The sequence below is a fragment of the Cydia fagiglandana genome, chromosome 17 (assembly GCF_963556715.1).
Source record: "Cydia fagiglandana chromosome 17, ilCydFagi1.1, whole genome shotgun sequence".
Lineage (NCBI taxonomy): Eukaryota > Metazoa > Arthropoda > Insecta > Lepidoptera > Tortricidae > Cydia > Cydia fagiglandana.
Genome location: NC_085948.1, coordinates 7,699,241 through 7,724,657, shown reverse-complemented (window position 1 = coordinate 7,724,657; position 25,417 = coordinate 7,699,241). Strand labels below are relative to the sequence as shown.

Sequence of the window (25,417 nt, the reverse complement as noted above, 5' to 3'; positions counted from 1 at the left end):
GGTTGTTTCTGTGTTGTAGAGTGGTCTAGCAAAATTATCAAATCCAACGGGCAATACCTAGTCGGCTTATAAGTTCTGTCATAAACATAGTAAGTATCAAATAAAAAAAAAAGTTTCAGTTTAAGTATTCCGTATAATTTTTACAGCGTTTGAAAGCTTATAAACTAGAGAATCTAAATAATATAATCTAAATAATAAAGAAAAATAAAATAAAATAAAAACATTTATTCGAAATGACCGCCATAATTATCTACACAGGCTTGAAGTCTTCGTGGCCAGTCGTCAATGGATTCACGCACCACTTTCATGTCGATATTGGCCACTGCCGTAGCAAGGGATTTTTTCAACGAGTCTAGATTTGCATGAGGCTTTGAGCACACCTTTTCCTCTAAATACTGCCATAATTTATAGTCTAATGCATTAAGATCTGGGCTAGAGGAGGGCCAATCTTCATGCCGTATAAAGTCGATTTTATTGGAGGCGAGCCAGGCTCGTGTAGACTTTGCCTTATGGGCTAGAGCAGAGTCCTGCTGGAAAACCCAATGCTGGTTTAGAAACATTGTTTGGGATAGTGGTTTCACAATATTAGTTAACAACGTATCTTAAAATTTTCTCGTCCGAAAACAGTATACAACGGTGCTTGTTTTTAGCGTACTTCTTCAATAAAGCTTTTGATCTTTTAAATCTTAAAGTCTGGCCAGTTTTTCGTTTATAAGCACGAAGTCTCAGGTCTTGATTAAGCACTCTTTTCACCGTGTTTCTGCTCAAACCCATCTGGAGGGCCATAACTTTTTGTTTCCTAGCGGGATTTCTTGCAATGCGTGCCCTAATTGCTTGTATAACCGCTGGAGTCCTAGCTGTACGCGGACGACCGCTCCTTTTCTTGTCATTTAAACTAGAGACCTCACTGTAGGTATCTTTCTATGGTACGATACACAAATCTTAGAGAGAATTTTAAATTTTCAAGTAGTTTAAAAATGTTAGTCGGCGAGTGACCACAACGATGTAGTGCAATTATTGCGGTACGGCTGTCTTTAAGCGTCCACTCCATGTTCAAGAAAACAGAAAATTGCAAAATTACCTATACTACTCAAATATTAAAAAAAGATTCGAAATTCAAATGCACAATTGTTTTTTTTAAGTGTTCCAAATTTAAATTTTAAATGCCAGTGTCCGTCCGTCTGTCTGTCACCGGGCTGTATCTCACGAACCGTGATAGCTAGACAGTTGAAATTTTCACAGATAATGTTTTTCTGTTGCCGCTATAACAACAAATACTAAAAACAGAATAAAATAAAGATTTGAATGGGGCTCCCTTATAACAAACGTGATTTTTGACCAAAGTTAAGCAACGTCGGGAGTGGTCAGTACTTGGATGGGTGACAGTTTCTTTTTTTGCTTTTTTTTTTGGTTTATTTTTTGCATTATGGTACGGAACCCTTCGTGCGCGAGTCCGACTCGCACTTGCCCGGTTTTTTTATTTTAGTTCAATATTTTAAAATTTCTACCTACCTAATTCAACTAAATTAGGGCAGTATCAACCCTTATTGGATGAGACAGTAGCCTGTGTTTTGACACAACTAAGTACCTACCTTGTTGTGATGACGAATTGGCGATCCTACAGATTGGGAAGCGTTATCAGGATGTTTATCAGCATTGCTGTGAGCAAACATGTTTGTACACTTTTAGGCCATCGGGTAGGTACCTATAGGTACGTATACTGTCTACCATCTACCAGTAGAAAAGTAATTAGTGTTCAATAAGTGTACCTTTTACCTACTTCACGGTGTGGAGTTCTGTATTGGATTGGAACACAAAATCACCCTACGTTAGAAACATGTGCCCAGTGATAATACCTATAAGTATGTAGTTATTTACTACAAGTATATGGTCGTATACGTATTACGTATAGTCAGTATCAATGCAATACACGAATCGTTTCTTTTATAGACCCAGGGAGGATTTTCAAGCGAACTGAGCTCGGTCTCGAACCAATCGCCTGAAAGCGAGGCCGAAAGCCAAAATCCACCCAGGGCCGATGGCGGCGCGCTGATGTGTTAGGCCGAAGGCCGAGCTACAGCAAAGCAGAGCTTGGAAATACATAAACCAATGGCCAGATGTGAGCAAGGCCGCAGGTCGAGGTTCGCATAAGCCCTTCAACCGGCTAACCCCATTTAATTTGTTCTGTAGTTCGTCAATTATATTATCTACCTCAATGTAGCGATTACCCACCACTTATGACGAATTGATTGATAATAGTCATAATAAATAACTTAACAAAGCTATATACTGTTTTACCATCGTCTGGGAACCAAATCAATTACATTGACCAGCATTTAGCATCATTATGCCTACTGGCTTGGCCAGTTAACAACGCGAATGCTTGTTCGATAAATTAGCATGCTTATAGTTATATAGAACGTTAAGTCACTATAAGAGGTTCATTGTTGAAAATTAGTTGAACTAAAGTCGTCGACATAGCCCACCGGATTAGCAAGCTGAAGTGGCAGTGGGCCGGTCATATTAGCCGTAGAACCGATAACCGTTGGGGTAGACGAGTTCTCGAGTGGAGACCGCGCATCGGAAAGCGTAGCGTAGGACGCCCTCAGACTAGATGGAGCGATGACCTTCGCAAGGCGGCTGGCAAGAGCTGGATCAGAGTTGCCGCAAATCGTGCTCAATGGCGTGCAATAGGAGAGGCCTATGTCCAGCAGTGGACGAGAGTAGGCTGATGATGATGATGATGATGATGTTGAAAATTATACAAAAATAGTGTATAGGTATTCCTCTTTATTTGAAAATGCATAGTTTTATAATAATTCATAATTATTTTAACTGATAATACATTTGTTAAAAAAGAAGTTACTTCTTAATCACAGGTTAGGGAATGTTTTTGAAATCTTTTATCTTGAAAATAATAAAATAATTGTCTGCATGAATCATTTGATAAGTAAACAATATTAATGAGATTCTCAAGTCAAAGAACAGATAATGAAACACTTACAATCTACAATGAAAATTTATGAGTATGCAGTTCGTTTTTTTAGCATTAGAAAGAACTCCACAGAAGCAGGCGTGCAGTTTTTATCAGGCTCTTTAATTGTTAATAATTATTGAATTATCTAATTAGCATGGTCAATACATATAATTTACTTCAAATTATTACCGCTAATAGTGCCGGATTTGGAACCACAAGCTTACTTCTGCGAAGTTCTTTCTAATGCTAAAAAAAACGGACTATAAGGCACGACATACTACTTTATACTTACTTACTCTATTAAGGCATTTTGTTATTACATATTTTACTAACTCTACTCTGTCATAAATCAATATTGTGTAAATTTAAACTTGAAATGAGAAAATATTTATACCATAATAAGATCTTTACTGAAGACAGCTGTAAAAAGTTTGCATAAAATGCAGTTATAAGTATTAAAAACTAATATAAATTGGACGGAAAAGAATTACAAGACACAAATTTACAAGGCTCTTGACATTTACTAACCTACTCTATTGAAAAAATACATATAGGTAGGTCCAGATTCTACCCCAGAATGGTATCTTTCACTTCATTAAAAAGTTAGTATAAAATGTATAAGTACTAAAACCTAAGAAGTATTATAAATTGGACGGAACAAAATAACAACATACAAATTTACAATATTTAGGCTCTTGTCATGTTCTAACTCTATTGGAAAAGGTATGTTCTACCCAAGATACGAAAATTGTATTACTTCTGTTATCATTACACATGCTTTACATGGCCTGTAAAAAAACTGTAAACATAACAGAAATACAGGCTTAATGCTTGTTACTTCCACTTTTTTTTCTTCCACTGTTAAATTAATTTGAAATTAATATTTATAGGTACACCTTCCTTTGGCTAGAATTTAACTAGAATCCAATTGTTGTGGTCATTTGTTTTTTTTTTATTTACTTTTTATTGAACATCATGCAGGTTCTCAAACTTTCAACAGTTGGTAACTATTCTTCTGGGTGGATTAGAATGTACCTATGTTTTTTTTTTTATTATTTTTTCATGAATGCCCTTTCAGCCCACCATAATATCATTTCATTTATATGTCCAGGACTCAAATTTTTATTGTAAGTAATGTAAAAATGATGCCATTTTACACACTGGATGATGTTGTAAATAAAGTAAATTTTACGAAATTATAGCAGTAAGCAACACACATTTTTTTCATTTACCTCCAAAAATATTGTTTAATTCAAAACATTGATAAGTGGTAATTGTTTATAAGTGGTAATTGTTTACAATCATCTAGGTACATCATCGGCACTAAAAGTTTGAGCCCTGTTAATATCAATTATGTCAACTTTGAAAGTATTACTTAACTACATCACAAAACAAGTTTGTGCAGGTAAGCTAAAACTATGGTACTCAAAGTCAGTGCAACGGAAGAGGTAATGAATGATGAACCATTGCACTCATCCGAAGCACAGTAACACTCCTCCCAATATACGCCATTTTCATACACCCCCCAGTTGCACACTGTGGTCACTCCAGTATCTGCTATTGAGGCACAGCGGCGAATCACTTGTCGCCATCTACCATCCCCTGGAAAGTACATAAAACAGATTAACTATCTACTTAGGCATTTGTTAACTTGTTGAGTACATTTGTTTATAGCACATGAACTATATGTATTAAGACTGGAATAAGAGTCTGCAACCTATAATTTACTTACAAATAAACCCTTTAGGTCCCTGTTGAGTGAGTTTCATGCAAAATGCTCCCTGTATATTGGTTTCTTCGCTGTAGCAGTCAACTGCTATGTGACTCTCTTTGTCGAATGTCTTGTAAGCGCCGCAAGTATCTTCTAGCAAGTTTTGGGACGATGCACATTGATAACAACGTACGCTGAAAACTAAAATAGTTGTTAAATCAAAATGTCTTTATAGATTATAGAAAATTTATGAATGAAATCTGTAGTTACCTGCTGGCAGAGTACAAGCGAAAATCAATACACTGTATAAAGTTGTCATATTTAAAATATAAACTTTAACAAAGCATGAAAATAATTAAATTGTTACACAAAACAAAGTCGCAAACTCAACACACGATACTTCAACAGTTTTGAAACAGAAATGAATGAATGAAAAGAACGGAATGAATGAACACACCCAGTACGTAGTGTTGTGACTAATTTGTATAATTTACGGTTTTTAGTTAGTCTGTACTAATAGTGTTAACACACTATCGCACCGCGACCTTGGTGCCGCACACCCTTACGTGAGAGCGAGAAGGAGATAATTCTGCGCCCGGCGAGCCGGTGACCTTGGTGCGGTGCGGTAGTGTGTTACGGCCTTAAGCTCCAAGCTAATAGGATTTACAGACAGTCGCACCGGACCGCGACCTTAGTACGGTCCGGCGCACGTTCGCGTAGCTAGAAATGAGAGCGAAAAAGACATAATATTTTGAGTATTTTGACCGCACCAAGTTCGCGGTCCGGTAGACCCGTCTATAATGACTTTAAAGTTGAACACAGCGTGCTTTCCTTATCTGTGGTAATGTTAACATCTGTCAAACTGAGGACAAAAAAAGTCAACTTCAAACGTTCGCCTAAAATTTATATTTTGATAATTCGTGTATTTCGTGTATGAAATCATTATAGATATAGGAGAAAATGACTGAGTTTTTTAAGATAATGGTCTGTCTGAGTATTATCTTCGCCTTGGTGCCATACGGTAATATTTGAAGTGATTAATTGAAATTTCGTTAGCCGCACCACACCCATTATTATGTTTAGGTTGTTATGGTTCAATTTTGGTTTCAGTGTCTGCAATAAAATGTTGGAATTGTCGATCAAACAATGATCCCAAGTGCGCTGACCCTTTCGACAACAGTACCGTACCCATAACGGATTGCGTGCAAGAAAAAGGACTGCCTCATTTGCCGGGTGTGAGGCCAACAATGTGCCGGAAAATTAGACAAAAAGGTAAGTTCAATTTATAGAATACGTTCTGATTATGTATTTAAATATTCAAATGTCATTTCCATCCCTTTTATTAGCAGTATGGTAATCTATTATGATTTTAGCAGCTTATCTGGTAGGTGATATACCTACTGATTAAGTTTGTGTTGTGTGTTCCAATCAAAATTCTCTAAGCACCACTTGCACCATCCCACTGATCCGGGGTTGTGGTTAAACCGTTAACCCAGTGTCAAATTGTACTGGTAACCATGATAACTCCCGGCAGGCGTGGCTCACTCCGCGATTTCGTCGCCTTGCTACAGGTAGCTAAAAGTCGATCCATTCGGCCCCAATTTTGGGGTTTGCCATAAGCCGCGCGTGGCGCTGTCGCCGCCTAGCAGCCATTTTTTTATTTTTATTTATTATGAATGGGCTTACTCATGGCCACAGACTAGCTGAGGCGTAGACGTGGCCTACGATGGAGCGAGCTCGCCCAGAAGGTGCCTGTTCTGTTCTGTGTGTGTGTGAAGGTGTTGTGCCATATCTGTGCTGCTCTCGACAGACGCATTTTGTTAGAGAGAGAGTCTTCTGTACCTAGTACTATTATTTATTCTGTGCTCCCGGTTTAAACAGTCAATCCCGGAATAGTGGAATGGTGCAAGTGGGCCTAAGTAAAATTTACAATAATAGGATACTAATGTGGTTTTTCAGTAAACGGGGAATGGCGTTACTTCAGAGACTGCGCATATCTCGGTGAAGTTGGCATCCAAGGGGACGAGAGATTCTGCTTGATGAGAACTGGGACCTACAACATATTCTTAGAGTACTGCACATGTAACAGTAAGGATGGTTGTAACGCATCGTACATGATCACTCCGACTCCTCTGATGCTGCTGGTGCTGGTCGGCATCAGCTGCTTATTGAAGCTATTTTCTTAGTAAAAAATACCAGTTTGATATTATTCTGTCGTCTACCAAGATGCCAAAAAGAAGGACCCCTCTATCTACCCGACTGGAGATCTCCGTCAATTATTCTGTACCCCGTATTTGCTATGAGGTCTCCAGCCATTTTAACCCCAGTCGAAAAACAGTTTTTTCTTATTCAAATTAAAGCTGCTTTTCACTTGCCAGTTTTCTTGGGTGCAAAAGAAAATCTGTCGTAACAAATCTGCGCGTGTGGGGAGCAGAAGACATGGGCCTGGATAGACGACAGTTTAACCTTGACACTTTGAATCTACTGAAACATCACTTCCATTAGTAATGTCCAAAACTTGGTTTTGGATAATTTAATCAGAACTCTTCAATTGATTACTTTATTGTAACTTTTGCTATGAAATAAGTGTAACTCATAATTAAGCACTCTTTGGCGGGGTTCTATTGAGCCCTACCTTAGTGAACATATCAAATTATGACTAATGTTTCATACCATACAAATATAGATAGTTGGTTTCGCCATTTTGTGGTTAGAAAAGTAGAGAGTTAGCATAAATATTCGAACTACAAGAATTATTCAATAAGAGAAATATACCTTTTTTTAAATTGATGCTCCATCAGTCACTTATTAATAATAAGTAATAACTTATTATAAACAGTAAAACTGACTATTGTTCATGTAAACATGCTAAATTAAAAAAAAAAAAACTAGATAAAACAAACCTCTTGTTGTGTGATCGGCACAAATCAATAAAGTTACTTCTTAGGTAAAAAATATAGCAATAAAATAAAAAGCAAACTTGACTGAAGAATAATTGACACATTCATTGCTGCTGAGCCCTACATGCCATCTGTGCCAGACCTTAAAAATTTAGTCATGTCTTCTTCTTTCCATCCTGTTACCCCCTGCTGAGGTGTAGGGCTCGAATCTTTTCCTTCCACTGACTCCGGTCCTGGGCAGCTTGGGTAGCCTCCTCCCACCCCATCCCCAATACACCCAGCTCTTGCTCCACAGAACGGCGCCAAGTCGATTTAGGGCGACCATGTTTCCGTTTGCCGGGCATCTTCCAGGTCAGGGCCACTTTGGATAGGTGGGTGTCAGGTTTCCTGAGGATATGTCCAACCCAATGCCATTTCCGCGTCTGGATCTCCTTGTGTACGGGGGCTTGTCCGGTTATTCTCCATAATTTAGTCATGTAAAGCATAAAATACCCTATAGTCAGGTTTTCGGCACTGAATGTGTTAATATTATTCTTACCCATACACACTTGTGCCTAAGCACTTGAAAATAGTAGTGCCTTCTAGACTAGACTTTTTGTGAATCTCATATTTCTGTACAAACTTTAGAATAAATATTAATTTTTATCATATAATAATATATGTATATGTATTCGGAATTTGATCTTATATTATGATTCATTTTACGTACATGGTTTAATATAATACTAATGTTTTGTGACTTAATTTGTGAAGAAATTTAGTAATGTATTTATAAATTTTATATCTATATATAAGCAGAAAATCTGTGGCAATAAGACTGCACTCCGTCCATTGCTTTTTATATTTAGTGACTGTAGTTTTACTTTAGGTGTAGAAATAAACTTTTTTACGAAATTATATCTAATCTTTATATAAGTACCTGAAACCTACAGTTACCTACGGGGAGTGACGGGATGAACATTATAACCACTTGTACAACCCCTCTGGTGTTGCAGGTGTCCATGGGCGGCGGTAATCGCTTACCATCAGGCGATTCATATGCTCGTTTGCCTCTATTCTCATAAAAAAAAATTGTATTGGCCAAGTGGCGTTTCTGCCTCTAGGCTCCATTTCAATGTAGGATCATTCTGCCTTCATGGAGGATGCAGGACGGGCCTTACGGGCACTAAAAATGGCATGGTACTAGTTCAGCGGTGTCACTCACGAAGTCGAGCCAATCGTGCAGTCTTAACGCAACTATGAGCGCGTGATGCGAACTCATCAACCAAGCGCGTTGTAGCGGTATCACACCGCTGTTCTGGCCCCATTCATGCTCCATTCTTATTGCCCATAAGGCCAGTCCTAAGATATACGTCAATGCGCCCACCCGGCTTGCCTAAATGGAAATGGGGCTATGGAATTAACTAATTAAGTAGGTAGGTAGGTAAGCAGGTGTAAGGCATAAAACATCGTATCTAGGCTAGGTTAAACTTTATTAAAGTTAGCACCTTTCTTAAATTAGTAAGAATTGTCCAGATAGTTAATTTAAACAAATAAACATGATTTTCAAAACCGAATTTAAAAACTGTCACAATAAAAATAACGCCTGGGTGAAAAGTAGATAAGTATTTTTACAGTACATATGGTCCTATTTTTCCGCACTGGTGCGTAAAATAGCACTTTTCGTGCGATGTCAAAAGTTTAAAGGGCCATATGTATTGTAAAACGTACGATACACGTGCGAATATAATTCGCAACTCGTGTCGATTTAAAACACTCCCTTCGGTCGATGTTTTAATTTATCGCCACTCGTTTCGAATTTTCTCTTTTACGCACTTGTATCGTAAATAACTATTTTACGTTAATTAAATGAAAAACACCCTTTTGTTATTAAACTCAAAACAATATTTACAACTTATAAATTTCACAAACATTTTTACTTATAAAAAAAAAAATTGTGCTATTGTAAAATGTAGTCAATGCATTGATTTATTCTTAGATATAGGTTTAATCGTGCTTAGAGATGGGTAGGGGTGAGTAAATACTGAGTATTTACTCGATATTTACTCAATGCACCCGATAAATACCCGTATTTACTCATTTAGGTGGGTAAAAACGATTGCTTATAAAATATTCAAAAAGTGAGATTTAAGAACAAAATTGTCTTTTATTGAAGAGTGCTAACGTGTATTAACAATATCTTTAAAATAAAAAGCATATAGGACGCTTAATTTAGGAAAAAAAGGTAATTATTAGTGAGAGGCAAATTGTGATAATGCAAAGTTAACAATTTTGTTTTAAATAAGAAGGTATTTACTTTAAAAATATGGTACTTAAATTCTATTGATGTTCTAGATAACTGCATGTCGCGCAAAAAGTGTGTGTTTACGCGGCACTTACGACCTTTTATTAAGGGTTTTTTAAAGAAAACTCAAAAATGGCTCAACCAATGATGTTCAAAATATTGTTTTTTGTACTCTATTATACGGCTAATCTCCCGATATGTTTTCATATTTTTTCTGAACTTTGGTTCTAAAGTTATAGAGAGATAAACATTATTTTGGCCTTTCGAAACGTTTTTTTTTCCAAAATATTCAATTTATCCAAAAATGTTCTTAGATACATTCCAGTTATTTTTAAAGACCCATTTAATGATGTGCAACACGTTGGTGGTTTCTGAATTTTTTTTTTTTGTGACAATTAGTTACATGTATGGAGTGCCCCTCTTAAAAATACATTTCTTACAATTTTGAGTACTTAATCCAGTAGCGGCTTACAAAATACACCTATATTTCAAATTTATATGCCACTTTCAGCACTCTAAATAGTTTATACCCACCAATTTGGGTATAAACGAGTAAATACGGGTATATTGAGTAAATACTGAGTATTTACTCGGTATTTACCCGTGAGTATTTACTCACTACCCATCTCTAATCGTGCTTCTTACAGTAAATTTTTATTTACTTCCTAGGTACTCAAGCTATCTACAAATACAACATAAAAGTTCTAGTGTGAATAGTAGGCTTATTCCACCTATTTATTTAGGTACACTGGTAGGTATATAAAAATACATTAAAATGCTGGAATTAATTATAAAAAAAAACAGTTAAGGCACAGCAAAGGCTTGTTCGAAGAATAAAAGTAGGTATATAAACATTTTGAATAATTATTCTTTGTTGAACGTAAAACGTAAGTCATCGAATAAAAACAGCAGCTTTATGTTATTGTTTAACAATGAATTAACTTACATTACGAGCTGTTTCCCACTGACGTCCAGTTTTTTGCGTGTACGGTTTTTTGCAGGATCCCGTTTTAGTAGTATAGGTGCTAATATAGTAACTTTCACACGAGGATTCTGTTTGCGGGATCCTGCATGCATACTACAGAAAACTGGATCCTATAAAAAACCGTACCCGCGAAAAACTGGACGTCAGAAAGAGCTCTACGGTGGGTAACTAATTTGGTTCTTTCAAGGAAGTACAGCGAGCTGTAAGGAAGAAGACGTCATTATTTTTACAGTATTAACCCTTATCTTGGCATCGTAACACCCGTGATACGTGGAACTTAAAAAAATCTAGCAGGTTCACTTAATTACCTAACACAATAATTCTGCCATCAATATGTCGAGCTACCCTCCTTACTTATAGAAAAAAATAATTGACACGAGTGTCACTGTAAATTAATTAGTAATAATCAACATGGCGCCGCGGAAACAATAGATTTCGGTTCGTACTGGAAGTTTTGCATTTATTTCTTATGTTAGTATATATTTTTCCATAATCTACATTTTGATATCTTTACTGTCTCTATATGCATACATATTTACAATGCCTTCGAATTTAAAAACATTTAATACGCAGAACCTTACATGAAACTGTTATGTATTATATTTGATACACTGCCAAGAACTCAGAAATGTACATATCGAAAGGATTGTATTACATTTAATACATTGCCAAGTTATCGTCAAAATATTTTTACATGATTATTTAATTTTTTTATTTTTGTGAGGCTACAAAACATGCTTCAATTATTTAATATTAGTTGTCGTATTATTTAGTTGTTAAACTTTGATTTTTTTAAGTACTAGATGATATTTAACTATATATTCGTACGCTGTAGCATTATTGCTACGCCGTAGCCCGTAGCACGGAAAAATATGTGTATGGCAAAAATGGCTCCAAAGTAAAAAAAAAATATTTTTTTTTACTTTTAATTATTTGTTTACTTTTTATATTTTACTCAACTTTTTGCTGACGACTTTTTTTGAAACTTTAAGGGATCTAATTTTCCGCCCATGTGATCAGGTATTCGTAGATATAATTTATTTTTACAGGTTTAATAGTCATCTGATGCTTTAGATTGTGTTTAATTAGCAGTAAATGCTAATTTCTGTTGCATTACATGTTTTATTTTTATTAAAATCTTCATTTTTCTTCTAAAAAGTAGGTAACTATTTTGTCGAGTTATTGGCATTGTATCAAATATGATACATATGATTTTCCGAAACTGGAAAATCCTGGATATTTTTTCTTATTTTTTAATAGTCTAGTATGCTCAATAGGTGCCAAAAAACTAAAAAAATGTTTATATTAAAGATATTTTGAGCCTTGCCAAGATAAGGGTTAAGGTAATCTGTGACCCTCTATTTACTGACGGTACTGCTATGTAATAAATTATTATTCTGTCATAGTAAACGAAGTTTTCCGATGTTTTGATATTTAACGTTGACTTACATGTAGGTTAAGCATCACACCTTACGATTTCCACAATCGTAAGCGTGTTTAATTTAAAGGTGAAATATTAAACCAGTTTAAATATTGTGTAATACATATTCGCATGGGTAGTCGTATACGTATCGTAATAAACTAACCAATAGCTGCCTATATAATTACCTGCATAATTGCCAAGATGTATCTTTAATTTCAACTGCGTATAATTATATCAGAACACCGGAATACCTTATCACAAATGCTAAAACGAAACCGCGAGAATCAGGTCCCAAAAAGACTGACCAGCGAAGGCGGCCAATGTGAAGTGTTTACATTCCATCTTGTGTACAACTGTACATTATGCCCTTTTTGATCGCAAAGACCAGTCTGTTCAGGCTATGATTAACCTTTTGAACGCCATATTATATAGGTAAACAATGTTATACACCAAACGGTGTTTGTAAACTTACCAGCCATTATGGTCGTTGGTATGACAACTTAGGTGTGTTTAACGACGGTTCTTCCCGTCGGTTCGAACATCGGTAAGTAATACTTTTTTTTTGTTGTCCTATTAGTGTGTCCCACTGCTGGGCAAAGGCCTCCCCTCTTTCCCGCCACTTGGCTCTGTCCAAATGCATATTCCCGCCACTCCACATCACAGAATAATACCTACCTATTTTTTTTATATTTATAGAGATACTCTTTATACAACAGCTCATGCGGCTTGGAGAAATAATTATCTGTGGCCTAAGTTTTGCGCAATACTTTTTATTCTGATAAGGCTAATTTGAAGATCTTAATATCACTGGCGTTCAAAAGGCACCTTATTATCTAAAATTAAGTTTACTTAAACAAAAGAAGCGCAAGCGGCGCCAGCAATAGCGCAGCAGTCTTCGCGAGGGCGCCGGCGCCGTTGCAGCCATCGTAGTCGCACGTCTCGCAGAAGGAGGTGACTTCGTTGGGCCCGTTGGACGTGCTAGGGCAGGTCGTTGAGTAATCGTCGGCCCGCTTCCATGTGCAGCCACGGGAGATCACGAGCTCGCCGTTCACTGGAATAGAGATAGTTTATGTTAGAGAATTGTGAAACAGGTAGATGCCCTAGATATCGCTGTAGCGACATGGTAGAGGCGGACTGGCGAGTCAACAATTGGCCAGCAGGCTCTTGTCGGTGTCTTTTTGGACCCCTGTGCCAACAGGGTAAGTCAATTTTATAAGTACGGTCAGCCAAGAAAGTAGTCTACCACTTTTCGACTTTATCAATCAGATGATACCACTTTCTTAGCTGACTGTACCAACCCACTGACGTCCTGTAGCTGCATTTCAAAGCATTTATTCGACCTCAAGGACCTCCACCGCGGCCGCTCACCGCTCTGCATGTACTTTAGTTACATTATCCTACAAATGTTTCGATCGCCGCATGCAAACTATGTCGGGTGCCTGACAAGTTGACAACCTTTAGGATACTTTGCATTAGGTGACCGCTTAAAATTAAAGGTGGATAATTTGGATTGTCAAGAGACCTACCTAGTCAATTACATACCTATATATAGTCAGACCGTAAAAAGTCTGCAGCGATTTTGATAGCCCACGCAGTGCAAGTGTCATTTTAAAAGTCAAACTTCTATGAAATGATGACGTATAAATAACACTAAACTTGCGCTGCGTGGGCTATCAAATCCGCTGCAGACTTTTATTGGTGCGACTATACCTACTTTTATCTTGTACCTACCTCCTATGTACGTAAAAAATGTACCTATACCTATATGTATAGGTTAAGTATGAAGGTACCTAGGTAAGTTATGATGTTTTGAGTTAACTAATTAAGAAAGAACTTTTTATGCGTGTCAAATCAAGGTATCATTCTGTATCTTGGTACAGGTCAACAAGTTAACAAATTATCGAGAAATAAGCTATTTACATTTTGCGATTACAATACCTACCTACTTATTATTAACCAATGTGGAGGTCAACCCGAGATAATATATGAACTTATTTTCGTGTAGGGCAAATAGGGCAACTGATAGACATCATAGGCAGAACATCGTGAAGCAAAACAAATACGTTCTAGATTTTGCTAAATTTAATACTTAAATCTTATGTAGGTAAGTAGGTACCTATGTATAGAAATAGTGTTTGTTGTAAGTACCTATTACCTTATATTATACCCACAATAAGTAAGAACTTTAAAGTATTCACTTTAACCCCATACTAGGTACTTACATATAGGAAATGTAAGTATCTATATTATCTTTACTTTCCCTCTTAGATACATAGATAATCTAGCCGAGCGACTAGAGTCACTAGAAACTACGGATATGGTTGCTACATTGAACCAAGATGAATAATCACGGAGAAAAGCGGTTTGCCAGGAAAAGTTATCTATTTATAAAATCCCCATTCTACCCACGCTTTCTGTTTATGTCAGCATATGAAAGTTATTAGGTATTAAATTACCTGCCTACCGTAATTTTACACTGGGAAAATGTGCACTTTTCTACGCGGACGTAGGTGTATAATTTTGGTATTTTAGGTCTGAGGTATAAGTCATAACAAATTTGGAGCAAGACTAGTTAGCTTATCTACTTAGATCTATATTTTAAGATGCAGTCATCGTGTTTTATAACCAGAAATAACAGGACATTATCTACTTACTTTCGACCTTGCGCAAACGTATACACGTGGGTGCATTGTTTGTTGGTAGATCTATTACGTAAATCGCTATGTAAGTAGTTGTAGGTAATGTAGGTACACCGTTGAAAAAATAAGGACTTTTTTATTGCGGACGTGACTTGCTATTACCCATGAGAATATAAACAAGAACGTGACATGAGTTATTGAAAAACACTATACTCTGTATCTTTAGGTATTTAAATAAAAGTAAAAAAATAATTTGACTAATTAGTACATTTTCGGGTAGTTATAGTAGTAGACCCTATAATGGACGTGGAACCAGTAATGGGACAAAAAACATAATTCCTCTAAAATAAGTATCTAAAAGTAGTTTATAAACACTGGCTGTATATTATCATAAATAAGAGTCCTAGAGCTGTTTCAGTTTGAAGTTTTATTAAATTTGGTTGTTTTTTAAGAAATTGGCGTTAACCTAAAAGTTGTCGTGTCACTGAAAAAAAATACCACTACGAATTCTTAACAACTTCGCTAAGAGAGGTGAGTTAATTTATTAAATTTTAATTAATTAATACTTGATGAAAACTAGAATGTGTTTTGTTAATTGCATTTACCATGAGATAAGGTATACAACACACTATTTTGTGACTCCACAGATGTAAAAAAATAGTGGTATTTGGCCCAATCCAATAGGAGCTGTAAAACTGCGTACCTCCTATGATGAGACAAATGACAGAATGATGCTTGCTATGCCATAATTTCATGTTTAAACAATACAGAAATAAAATGTAGTTAAGATATATGTCAATCAGGAGGTATTCTCGGACTTCGGATAAATTAATATCGTTTTTCCAAACTTTTATTTAACTTGCCCTGTTAGTTAGTGTGGGTCCAATCTTGGTAGCTGAATTTGAGCCACTTTTCGATTTCCGATTCAGTTGAAATTTTGTGTAAGTACGTAATTAAGTATGCAAATCGGATGATAATGCAATATTATGATAACATGGACCTGATCTGATGATGGAGACAGGAGGTGGCCATGGGAACTTTATCGCATTAAACCCTAACTAATTGTGTTGTGTTGTAAGGGTATATTAGAATTGTCTCGATGGATCTAATACAATAATAATTGTCTGTGGAAAGAAAAATACATTCAGCGATAAAAGCTTATACCAAAAATTGTTTTATTTTGCCGTAATTTATTCCCCATTTCAATATTTTATACTGATAGAGCAATGTCCATTATAGGGGGCCCATTACTGGATCCACGTCCATTACCGGGGGCCCATTACTGGAACTTTGGTGTCCATGACTGGAGAAAAAAAGCATAGTTTTAATTTGTTAAATATGTGGAAACTAATTGCAGTATCTTTGATACAACACGCCTAAAACATGAAAGACGGATAGGACTTTCATATTTTAACACGCTAAGCGGTAGACCATTTACATGTTTATGGGAAATATCATAAATACTCCAAATTTCCTCTTAAATGTCCCATGACTGGTGCTGTTACTATATAACATTTATTGGTTAACCAACCAAATGCAAAGCCGCCTAGATCTGTCACTGAACGACCTGACTTTAACCTCCATTCTTTGACCATGTAATTTTTTCATTTACCCTCAACTGGCTCAAGGAACCATTTGAGGGTAGATTATATTTACTTTTTTTAAATACCTAAAGATACAGACATAGGTAGGTATACTTATTTTATAAGTGAGTGATTAAACGAACTTATTTATTTGAATTACATAAAAAAAACATGGGAAGTATCATGCATGACACAACATAGTCTGTATTTTGTTGTTATGAACAAACTATTTCAACATTAAAAGACGCATAAAAAAATGGCTACCTATCATAACACTACATATAAGCGCCCTTGAAGGGCAAGTATGTAAGGACACGTAGCAGGTAGGTACCTACAACTTGAGTGGTTATGAATCATCTTATACCACACCGTGACAAGAAGTTTCAACCTTGTGACATCTAAGTTTTCCCAAAGAGTAGGAAGCGCGAAATATAGCACTTACACGGCTTCTTTATGCCTACACATGTATATCACATAATTAGCGTCGGTTAGAGAACACAATAGAATGATGTATAAGTACTCCTGGCCACGTTGTGTAATGGTAGGTGAGGTTGACATTGAGAAACTGTGGTAAGTATAATGTAAATTAAGTAGCTTTATAAGGCGGACGTAAGACGAGGGGAATTTGTAATGAAGGCTTATGGTAGATCTTCATGAATTAATATAACATAACGATGGTAAGCTGCATAACTATTTACAGGTATTAATAACGTAGGTACCCATTGAAGAATATCTTAGTTTGAGCTGCCTACAGGTATAGTCGGTGTGCAATAGAAATAGCAAATCAAATTTGAATGACGGTGATAATTATTATAGTCGGTGTATTTTTTTTATTTTTTTTTGCCTCGCCCCCGTATTCATATAACTGTACCTATTAATTAATTTGTTGTATCCCTTTCTTATAAGTAGGTTACATAAAAATATCAGTTTAACATACTCATACACGACTATACTGCAAAACGTACGACAATGTTGCCATTACAATAATTTGTTTGTAAAATAGTAAATTCCTTTTGGTAAATAATCACACTAAGATAATTTATTCCTTAGTAATTTTACTCCTACTATTGAATAAAGTTACTTTTATTTACTTATTTGTACATAAATACAAGACGCGCTAGTAAACAAGTGGCAACATTTCTTACTTTTTTTGGTCTTGAATTACGTTTTGCAGTATAATTGAGGCTTGTAGTGCGTTTATGAATAACGCCATACATACATACATACATACAATTAACTCTACATTCGTTAGTTTTTATACCTACGTTATACCTACCTAGGTGTTTGCTGCAGGTAGTCAAGCAATAAAAACTCTACCCCAATAAAGATAAGTAAATAGCACGGATAATAGAGTTAGACCAAGAAAAGTCTTAGATATTTTGACAGCACACGCAGTGCCAGTGTTATTTACCTATAAGTACGTAAACCTTAAAGTAACACGCACTGCGTATGCTGACAAAATCTCTGCTGACTTTTCTTGGTCTACGAGTAACTCTATGTACCAACGTAGTCACGTAAACATTCCAATGTGACGAGCATCACATAATTAAACCGTCAGCACACCATCAATCACTTATAGTGCCCCTAGAGTAATTTGTTTATTTACCGCTTAACTAGAATCGATTCTCAAGTTTGCACGTACCGCCCACACTGGTAACTCTACCACAGAATAAATAATAGTACTAGGTACAGAAGACTCACTCTCTAACAAAACGCGTCTGTCACGATCAGCACAGATATGGCCGCTAGGTGGCGATAGCGCCACGCGCGGCTTATGGCAAACCCCAAAATTGGGTCCAAATGGATGGACTTTTAGCTACCTGTAGCAAAGCGACGAAATCGTGGAGTGAGCCACGCCTGGTACAGTTAAGAGTGTTGCTGTTTATACTATGAGTGTACAATGGGATTGATTAAGAACGTTAGATGAGTACTATTACGTATCGAGAAGCAGTGTTAACAGATGAGATGAGTCAGAGCGAAACCTTGATAAGGGTACCAAACTTTATCAGTTAAACGTAACCCAGAAGCGAGGTCAAAACAATGAAAAACGTAAATAGGCCAAAGGGACTTTTAAACGCCGTGAGAAACTATCTACGTAAGTATAAGTTATTTCAAATAAGGTGTATAGTTTTAATGTAGGGTTCGAAACGCTGTGTACTGCTCAATATAATTTGATGCTCGTGATTTAGAACAAAATTTTGACAGTTCCGAACAACTGACAGGCCGATACCGTCCGGCGGACTGTTAATCAGTGGGCCCCTTAAAAGAAAGTTCCACAAAAAACGGTAGGTCCCTACCTAAAGAAACGGTAAGTACTGTTTTAAAACTTTTTGTTTGTTGCAGATAGACTTACACCAAGTGTGAAATAGGCAAGTTATTGAAACTTTCATCGTGACGATGGAATGTAGTCGCTCCGCCGTCTGTTTGGAGACAAATATCATTTCTTCCGCTCACTAAAATGGGTTCAGGTAAGGGTAATATAAGCTATGAATAGATCTAAGCAGCAGTTGTCCAGGTGTTCCCGGTATATTTGTGAAACTCACCATATTTCTTCTGTTTCTTGCAAGCCGACTTGGACGAGGTGAGGTAAGGGTAGGTGGCGCCAGTGTTGGCGTCACAGTTGGACAGTTGCACGCCGTAAGGATTGTCGATCCGGCCGGCCATGAAGGGATCCGAGCAGTAGTTGTTGTGAAGGTCCGACGAGCATGTCCAACAACGCACGGATTCTCCTGGAAGACAGAGAAGGTTGATTTAAGGTTGGTTTTTCAGTAAATCTCGCACATAACCAAACTTAATATCCTACGCTAAAATGGGCCTGGGCCGGCCACATATTTCGCCGAGATGATGTGAGGTAGCAAGCGTGTAATTACCAAATTTGGTACATGTAAGTACCAAATTTGGCTCTCGAAAAAATATCTAATGGATTCTTTATGTATAATACACTCACTTCTTACGGAAACTGCAGACGCGAAATTGCTTTACTTACAAGTAAGTAGGTAGGCTTTTGCATAGGTAGTCAGTAAAAAACGATAAGTTCGATAAAAATGTTATTGTTATTTCCCCGATAGTTACCTAAATAAAATAGTTACATTTTAACGCATAAACAAACAACAAAATTATCACTAAACTATAATCTTGCCATAACAATACATAATGGAGCAATTTCAAGATGAACAGTCAACTAGCATGTAGGCAGCTTGTAGTTGAAACAGTAATAATTGTCATTCCTCCCATTACCGTAACAATGGGAAAATATTCCATTCAGACTGTTTTTATCAATGTTCGGTTTGAATAAAGAATAATGAATTTATGTTTTATGGAACTTCATTCCGAGATGTTATCGTTGGTTCATGTACTAAGTCTCGTTGAAACAAGGAAAAGGTATGCAGCTAAATAATAAAACTACTTTACCTACTGATATATTCCTCATCTCTGTTTTCCCAGTCGTCTTATGAAAGACTCAGGATCAGGATAGCTTAAAGATATGGTAATGTAAAGGCGTAAAGGTGACCTTCTCTCCTAGAAGGGACACTTGGCGGTGAAGTCTTGGTCTAGGCCTCTAGCTAGACATGAATGTTCGTTGTAACATATCCAGCATGTACAATTGTACAATTATATCACGTAGGTATTTAAAATCTGTAATACGAGTAGTTTACAATCGTCTGAATGAGTGCTTCAAAACACTTCATTGTAAGACAGGAATGGTGTCAACCTTCGGTTCAACAATGAAAAACTTATAGAATGAAATAAGTACCGCAAGGCCCTTGCATCCGCGCTAAGGTTTTTGCCATCCGTCACGGCAACTCGGAAATGACAATGAGACGACATTGAAGCCGACGTGAAACCGCTCAAGCATGCAAATTTATCATATCAATGAATTGCCTACAAAAACTATAAAGAAGTTTTTATGATTTTAAAGTACAAACATCAAACATTTTATCTTTAAATGGTATCACGAAATCAAAACTTTGCTTTCGTGATCCGTCAGCATAAATCTGTTTTAAATCCGCAAATCGAAGCTCTGTTTTGCATGAAGCCACATTAGGGTAGTAACATGTCAGAGTGTCTATCATGCTATGTACGTATTTTGCAAGTAGGTACCAAATACTACATGGTACCGATCTGAAACTTACCTTATTGATTCTAAACATGCTCTGTCTGCATAGTAATCAAATTAGATACCCGTGATTTTTTAATTTAATTTGCCTCCAATTAGTTCACTCATGAATCTCATGACCAAAGCGAACTGCGTATACGCACCATTCATCATGTGACGTGTCCTATGTGTAGCATTTTAGCCTTACGTTTTGCTAATATGTTTTAAACATTGCTTCGACGTCTTTTTAGCATTACAGTACCTTTTCCTATTGTTTGGACGATCTTTAATGGTGCGTTTCCATGCTTGCTCAAGCTCATTCTACAAATATTTATCCCATTCCATCGCACAATATCGTTCCGTACCGTCAGCTAGAAGTGCTAAGATGGCCGGCTCTTTATCATTTGTCACCATGCTTGTCACGTTTTAACAAGTACATATGTAGATAAGTGCGAAAGTGACGCATGACATGACAGGTGATAAAAACGCGATCATGATACCCTGCTGGGCAAATGCTACTATGGGACAAATGCAGCAACTCTAAAAATACATAAAGCGAGTCTTGTCATTAACACTTTCGCCAGTCATAAAGTTCATCCATGGTAGGTAGGATAAGTGGCTCAAAAGCTCTAGACTCATTTCATTTCTTGTATCATATTTTTAAAATTATTGCATTTGTCCCTTTCTGACCTTACTGGTTTATAAAGGCAATAGTAAACAGTACCGTATCCAACCTTTTAATGCCTCTTGTATTGGTCATAGTTCATTAAATCTTAAGTGAGAAGGAACCATTGCTCGTCTTGTGCTATTACGCAAGGCACATTTAAACTGTAGTATGATTAGCCAAGGAAAAATAGCCCTTAATTAATTAGCATAAGGTATGTCATTAACTGTCATTTAATTGCGACGTATAAGATATGCATGGCTTACTGTGGTGCGCTTAATAGCTAGCACGCATGCGTCATACCGTTATCTCAAAAGGATCGTTCAGTTAAAACGTTAATTGGTGGCTCAAACCAGGTGCAACGATGGTAACCCCGTTTCTTCAACTAGCTAAACTAACATATTACTTATGTAGGCATGTGTTGATAAGCAAAAGTGTACCCGTGGTGATTTAACTTCTTTTCATACTTACATATTTTTGACTAATACAAGTACCTACAATATTTGATTTGTACCTAGCTTTTCAAATCGTCTTGCAAATAAGACTATTATTGTTTAAATACCGTTTCGTATAGGTAAATGTTATAATGACGTTTAATTAAAAAGTACATAATTAGAAATACCAGACATTTTAGATTATTACATTTATTACTGATAATTATTTGCTAAAATTACGCTTCTAAATAATAAAAAAATAATAGGTAAGCCATTGACTAGAAATACTAGAATGCAATAAAAGTTTGCACGCAATACAAGTCGGTAGCATTGACCGATTTTACGAAACCTTTCGTGTCTAATTAACTTGGAAAATATCTCTTACTTCCAATGCAATGACTTCTAATGCTCATAGATATTATTATTCTGATCATACAATTTTTAGGGTTCCGTACCCAAAGGTTAAGAACCTAAAAACGGGACCCTAAGACTCCGCTGTCCGTCGGTCTATATCTCATGAACCGTTGCAGCTAGGCAGTTGAAATTTTCAAAGATGATGAATAATTCTGTTGCCGCTGTAACAACAAATACTAAAAACAGAATATAGTAAATATTTAAGTGGGGCTCCCATACAACAAACGCGATTTTTTTGCCGTTTTTTGCGTAATGGTACAGAACCCTTCGTCCGCGAGTCCGACTCGCACTTGGCCGGTGTTTTCAATTTCTTCGCTCAATGAATAATAAAAAACTAATAAACAACCGGGAAAGACCAAAAGATTTATACAGTTTTTCCTAATTAAGATTTATCGAGGACTCTCTTAGTCGACTGAAAATGAAGGCAGGAAAATGTTTTCCGATTTTATGTACCTACGGTCAGCTGCGGATATAATTGACCACGTCTGTATAGAAGTTTGTACGTAGTTGTATGTAGCGGGTCAACTTACAACTATCTCTGCAGATGACTGTACAAGATACAAGACGCAGGTAACGTACCTCCGTAACGTGCAATGCAACACAATGTACCTAATATGTATGTATGATCTGACCGATGCACCGAAATTGTTAATAGCTTTTAGCTCAGGTACCTAATAGCTAATGGCACCGCAATTATGCGAGTGATATAGTTTATAGGTGCCTAGGTGGTTTTCCATTAGAAAAGGAAGGACCCTTTTCTGCTTAATGCTTCTTAATCTGCAATAAGGACGTTTCAATCATAATTTCAGATGGAAATGTCCTTATATATTGCACTTGAAGCGTAAGGACCCCTCTGTGACGGAAAGCCAGTAGGTATTAGGTACCTAACCTTCTATATGATCTGACCAAGATCCCCTTTAACTATCGGTGGGTTCATACATGTTCATGGAAAATGTCGACATGTTCTAGATTCCTGATTAAAGATGCTACGGCACAAACTTGTACGCGCAATATTTTTCTTTGGCCCTAAACCAACATCATTAAATCTAACGTTACCCAATATTTGGTCACACGCAGTAAATAATTGGAAGGTTCTAGCGCATTCGTTCGGTTCCCCCAGTGACCTGCTGAAATGAGGTCAACGGATCACTACTCCTGTAAAGTGCGTCTTGACATGAAGGACTTGACCTACATATTATGCAGGGTAAAAATAAATGGCTTCATAAACGGCCAATTAACCGTAACAAAATTGGAGTGCGTGGATCCGAAGCACAATAACAATGAAAATAAGAAATAAAGTACTTAATCACTACGAGTCAGTATAAAAACGAATGGATATTAATGGAGGACTGAATAACTAGTAGTAAACATTGTCCTTCTTTTACAATACTGCCGTATCCGAACTTCAAGATATTCACAAGAGACGACACGTACTATATCCATTCTAGATACGTTATAGTTTAGATATCAACTAGTTCTCTTTTGCAGCGCAATTCGGGCAACCAATGTCACTTTTACGTTAGATAGAGTAAGATATCTATTAGATGTGAATTAGATCTCTAAGTCATATCCTGTGGAAATCGTTCAAGAGTATCTCCAGAATCGCGCAAATGTCAAATTTGACAGGTTAGATCTTAAACATATCGTTATCGTATCTTGGTGATGTCTAAAGGATGTCTAATAGATGTCTATTTCATAATCCGAATCGGGCCCACAGTCCCATCAAAAAAGATAACAATCATAATCATAACCTTGCTATTTTTAATCAACTAAGAATTGTTTCCTAAACCGAGCTTTGATTTAACAGATTATGCAACAATTAGTCTAAGTCGAAGAAAGCTGGTGGCCTAGCGGTAAGAGCGTGCGACTTTCAATCCGAAGGTCACGGGTTCAAAGTAGTTCTAACCCCGGCTCGTACCAATGAGTTTTTCGGAACCTATGTACGAAATATAATTTGATATTTACCATGAGCTTTTCGTCGAAGGAAAACATCGTGAGGAAACCGGCGGACTAATCCCAATAAGGTCTAATCTGGGTTGGAAGGCCAGATGGCAGTCGCTTTCGTAAAAACTAGTGCCTACGCCAATTCTGGGATTAGTCATCGAGCGGACCCCAGTCTCCCATGAGCCGTGGCCAAAATGCCAGGATAACGCGAAGAACAAGAAGAAGCTTCCTCAGGTCCCAAACCCATGGGTCTCAAACTGATGCAGTTATGAGAGATTTCGGCAGATCACCACCACGGTGTGGGCCTATTTGTGCGTTGCAAATGAAACACAGGTGAAATCCATGATAGGAATAATCGTTCATCATTAAACCAACATACTTACCGAGTATGTTTGTATTTGATCTGCGCCTTATGATCGATTTCCTTTAACTAAGTAGGTATCGTTTTAGATACTTGTACTTTAGCATTATTTATATACATACTTATTCATTATTTTTATTATGGTAATTAGATACACTAGGTAACGTTAAACCCATTATGTAGAATGGTATCGATAAAACAGTATTTGTTTGCCTCGATATTCAGTCGCAACTATTATACTTAGGTATTTCTAACTAAATTAAGTAATAAGTTGCATTTAATATAAGTAAGAGACGATCCGACGCCCAAAATTCCGAAGTAGTTAATAGCCAAAGAGCCCATAACCTAAAGTTCGTTTTCTAGGTAAATTTATTTATCATGAGCTCATCATAGTCTAATTTAGCAAGGACCAAACCAGCGTCACATTCTAAATTGAGACACGTTTCACAATACCTACCAGCTGGATACTGTTTCGTCATTTTAACGGCCAAATTTGAAATATCGAATGTTCATCGCATAATCCTAATGCCTCATTGATGCTGTAACGAACTTCGTAAATATAGGTCGACATTGACATGTCAGCGTAAACAAGAAGCATCCCAAAGGGATTTCGTCACTATTAGCGTAATGTCCATCCAAGGTTACCGTTGAATTTGTCCAACCGTAGTACATAAAGGTACCTTTTGACCTTTGATTCGGTTTATTTATGTTTACCTAGGTACGAAGGTAGATACCCTCAAGGTACTATGACGGTTGACTTAATGTCGTTAGGTTTTTTAACGTGAGGTGGTAACCGAGACTCCTCTCAGGGTTTTATTGGAATTTTGATCCATGGCTGACACGAGCGTATTTTTTAGCGTTATTTATTATGTATTTATTATTATGTTATTATGTATTATTAACTGAGCCATAGATTCATAACCTTGGTATGTATTTAACGAGATATAGGATAAGATGGAAGGTGAAATGCAAATGCGGAGAGAATTTTTAAAAGTATTTTTA

The 25,417-nt window shown here is 36.7% G+C and overlaps 3 protein-coding genes across 3 annotated transcripts in view; 1 reads left to right on the top strand and 2 right to left on the bottom strand.

Moving 5' to 3' along the window:
* Nucleotides 1–2,789: 2,789 nt before the first annotated feature.
* On the bottom strand, nt 2,790–5,119 carry LOC134672699 (uncharacterized). The gene is made up of 3 exons (XM_063530649.1): nt 4,959–5,119; nt 4,710–4,889; nt 2,790–4,579 (listed from the first exon to the last, which is right to left on the bottom strand). The coding sequence occupies exons 1-3, from the start codon at nt 5,005–5,007 to the stop codon at nt 4,362–4,364; spliced, it is 447 nt and encodes a 148-aa protein (XP_063386719.1). The 5' UTR covers nt 5,008–5,119; the 3' UTR covers nt 2,790–4,361.
* Nucleotides 5,120–5,549: 430 nt separating this feature from the next.
* On the top strand, nt 5,550–8,485 carry LOC134672398 (uncharacterized). The gene is made up of 3 exons (XM_063530277.1): nt 5,550–5,709; nt 5,799–5,960; nt 6,648–8,485. The coding sequence occupies exons 1-3, from the start codon at nt 5,649–5,651 to the stop codon at nt 6,872–6,874; spliced, it is 450 nt and encodes a 149-aa protein (XP_063386347.1). The 5' UTR covers nt 5,550–5,648; the 3' UTR covers nt 6,875–8,485.
* Nucleotides 8,486–13,123: 4,638 nt separating this feature from the next.
* The window catches only part of LOC134672397 (uncharacterized), a 28,681-nt gene continuing 16,387 nt past the window's right edge, over nt 13,124–25,417 (bottom strand). Inside the window, exons 2-3 of the mRNA XM_063530276.1 lie at nt 19,046–19,231; nt 13,124–13,331 (exon numbers count right to left, since the gene is read on the bottom strand). Of these exons, the coding sequence (XP_063386346.1) occupies nt 13,126–13,331; nt 19,046–19,231 (392 nt within the window). The 3' untranslated portion in view covers nt 13,124–13,125. The remainder of the gene's footprint in view (nt 13,332–19,045; nt 19,232–25,417) is intronic.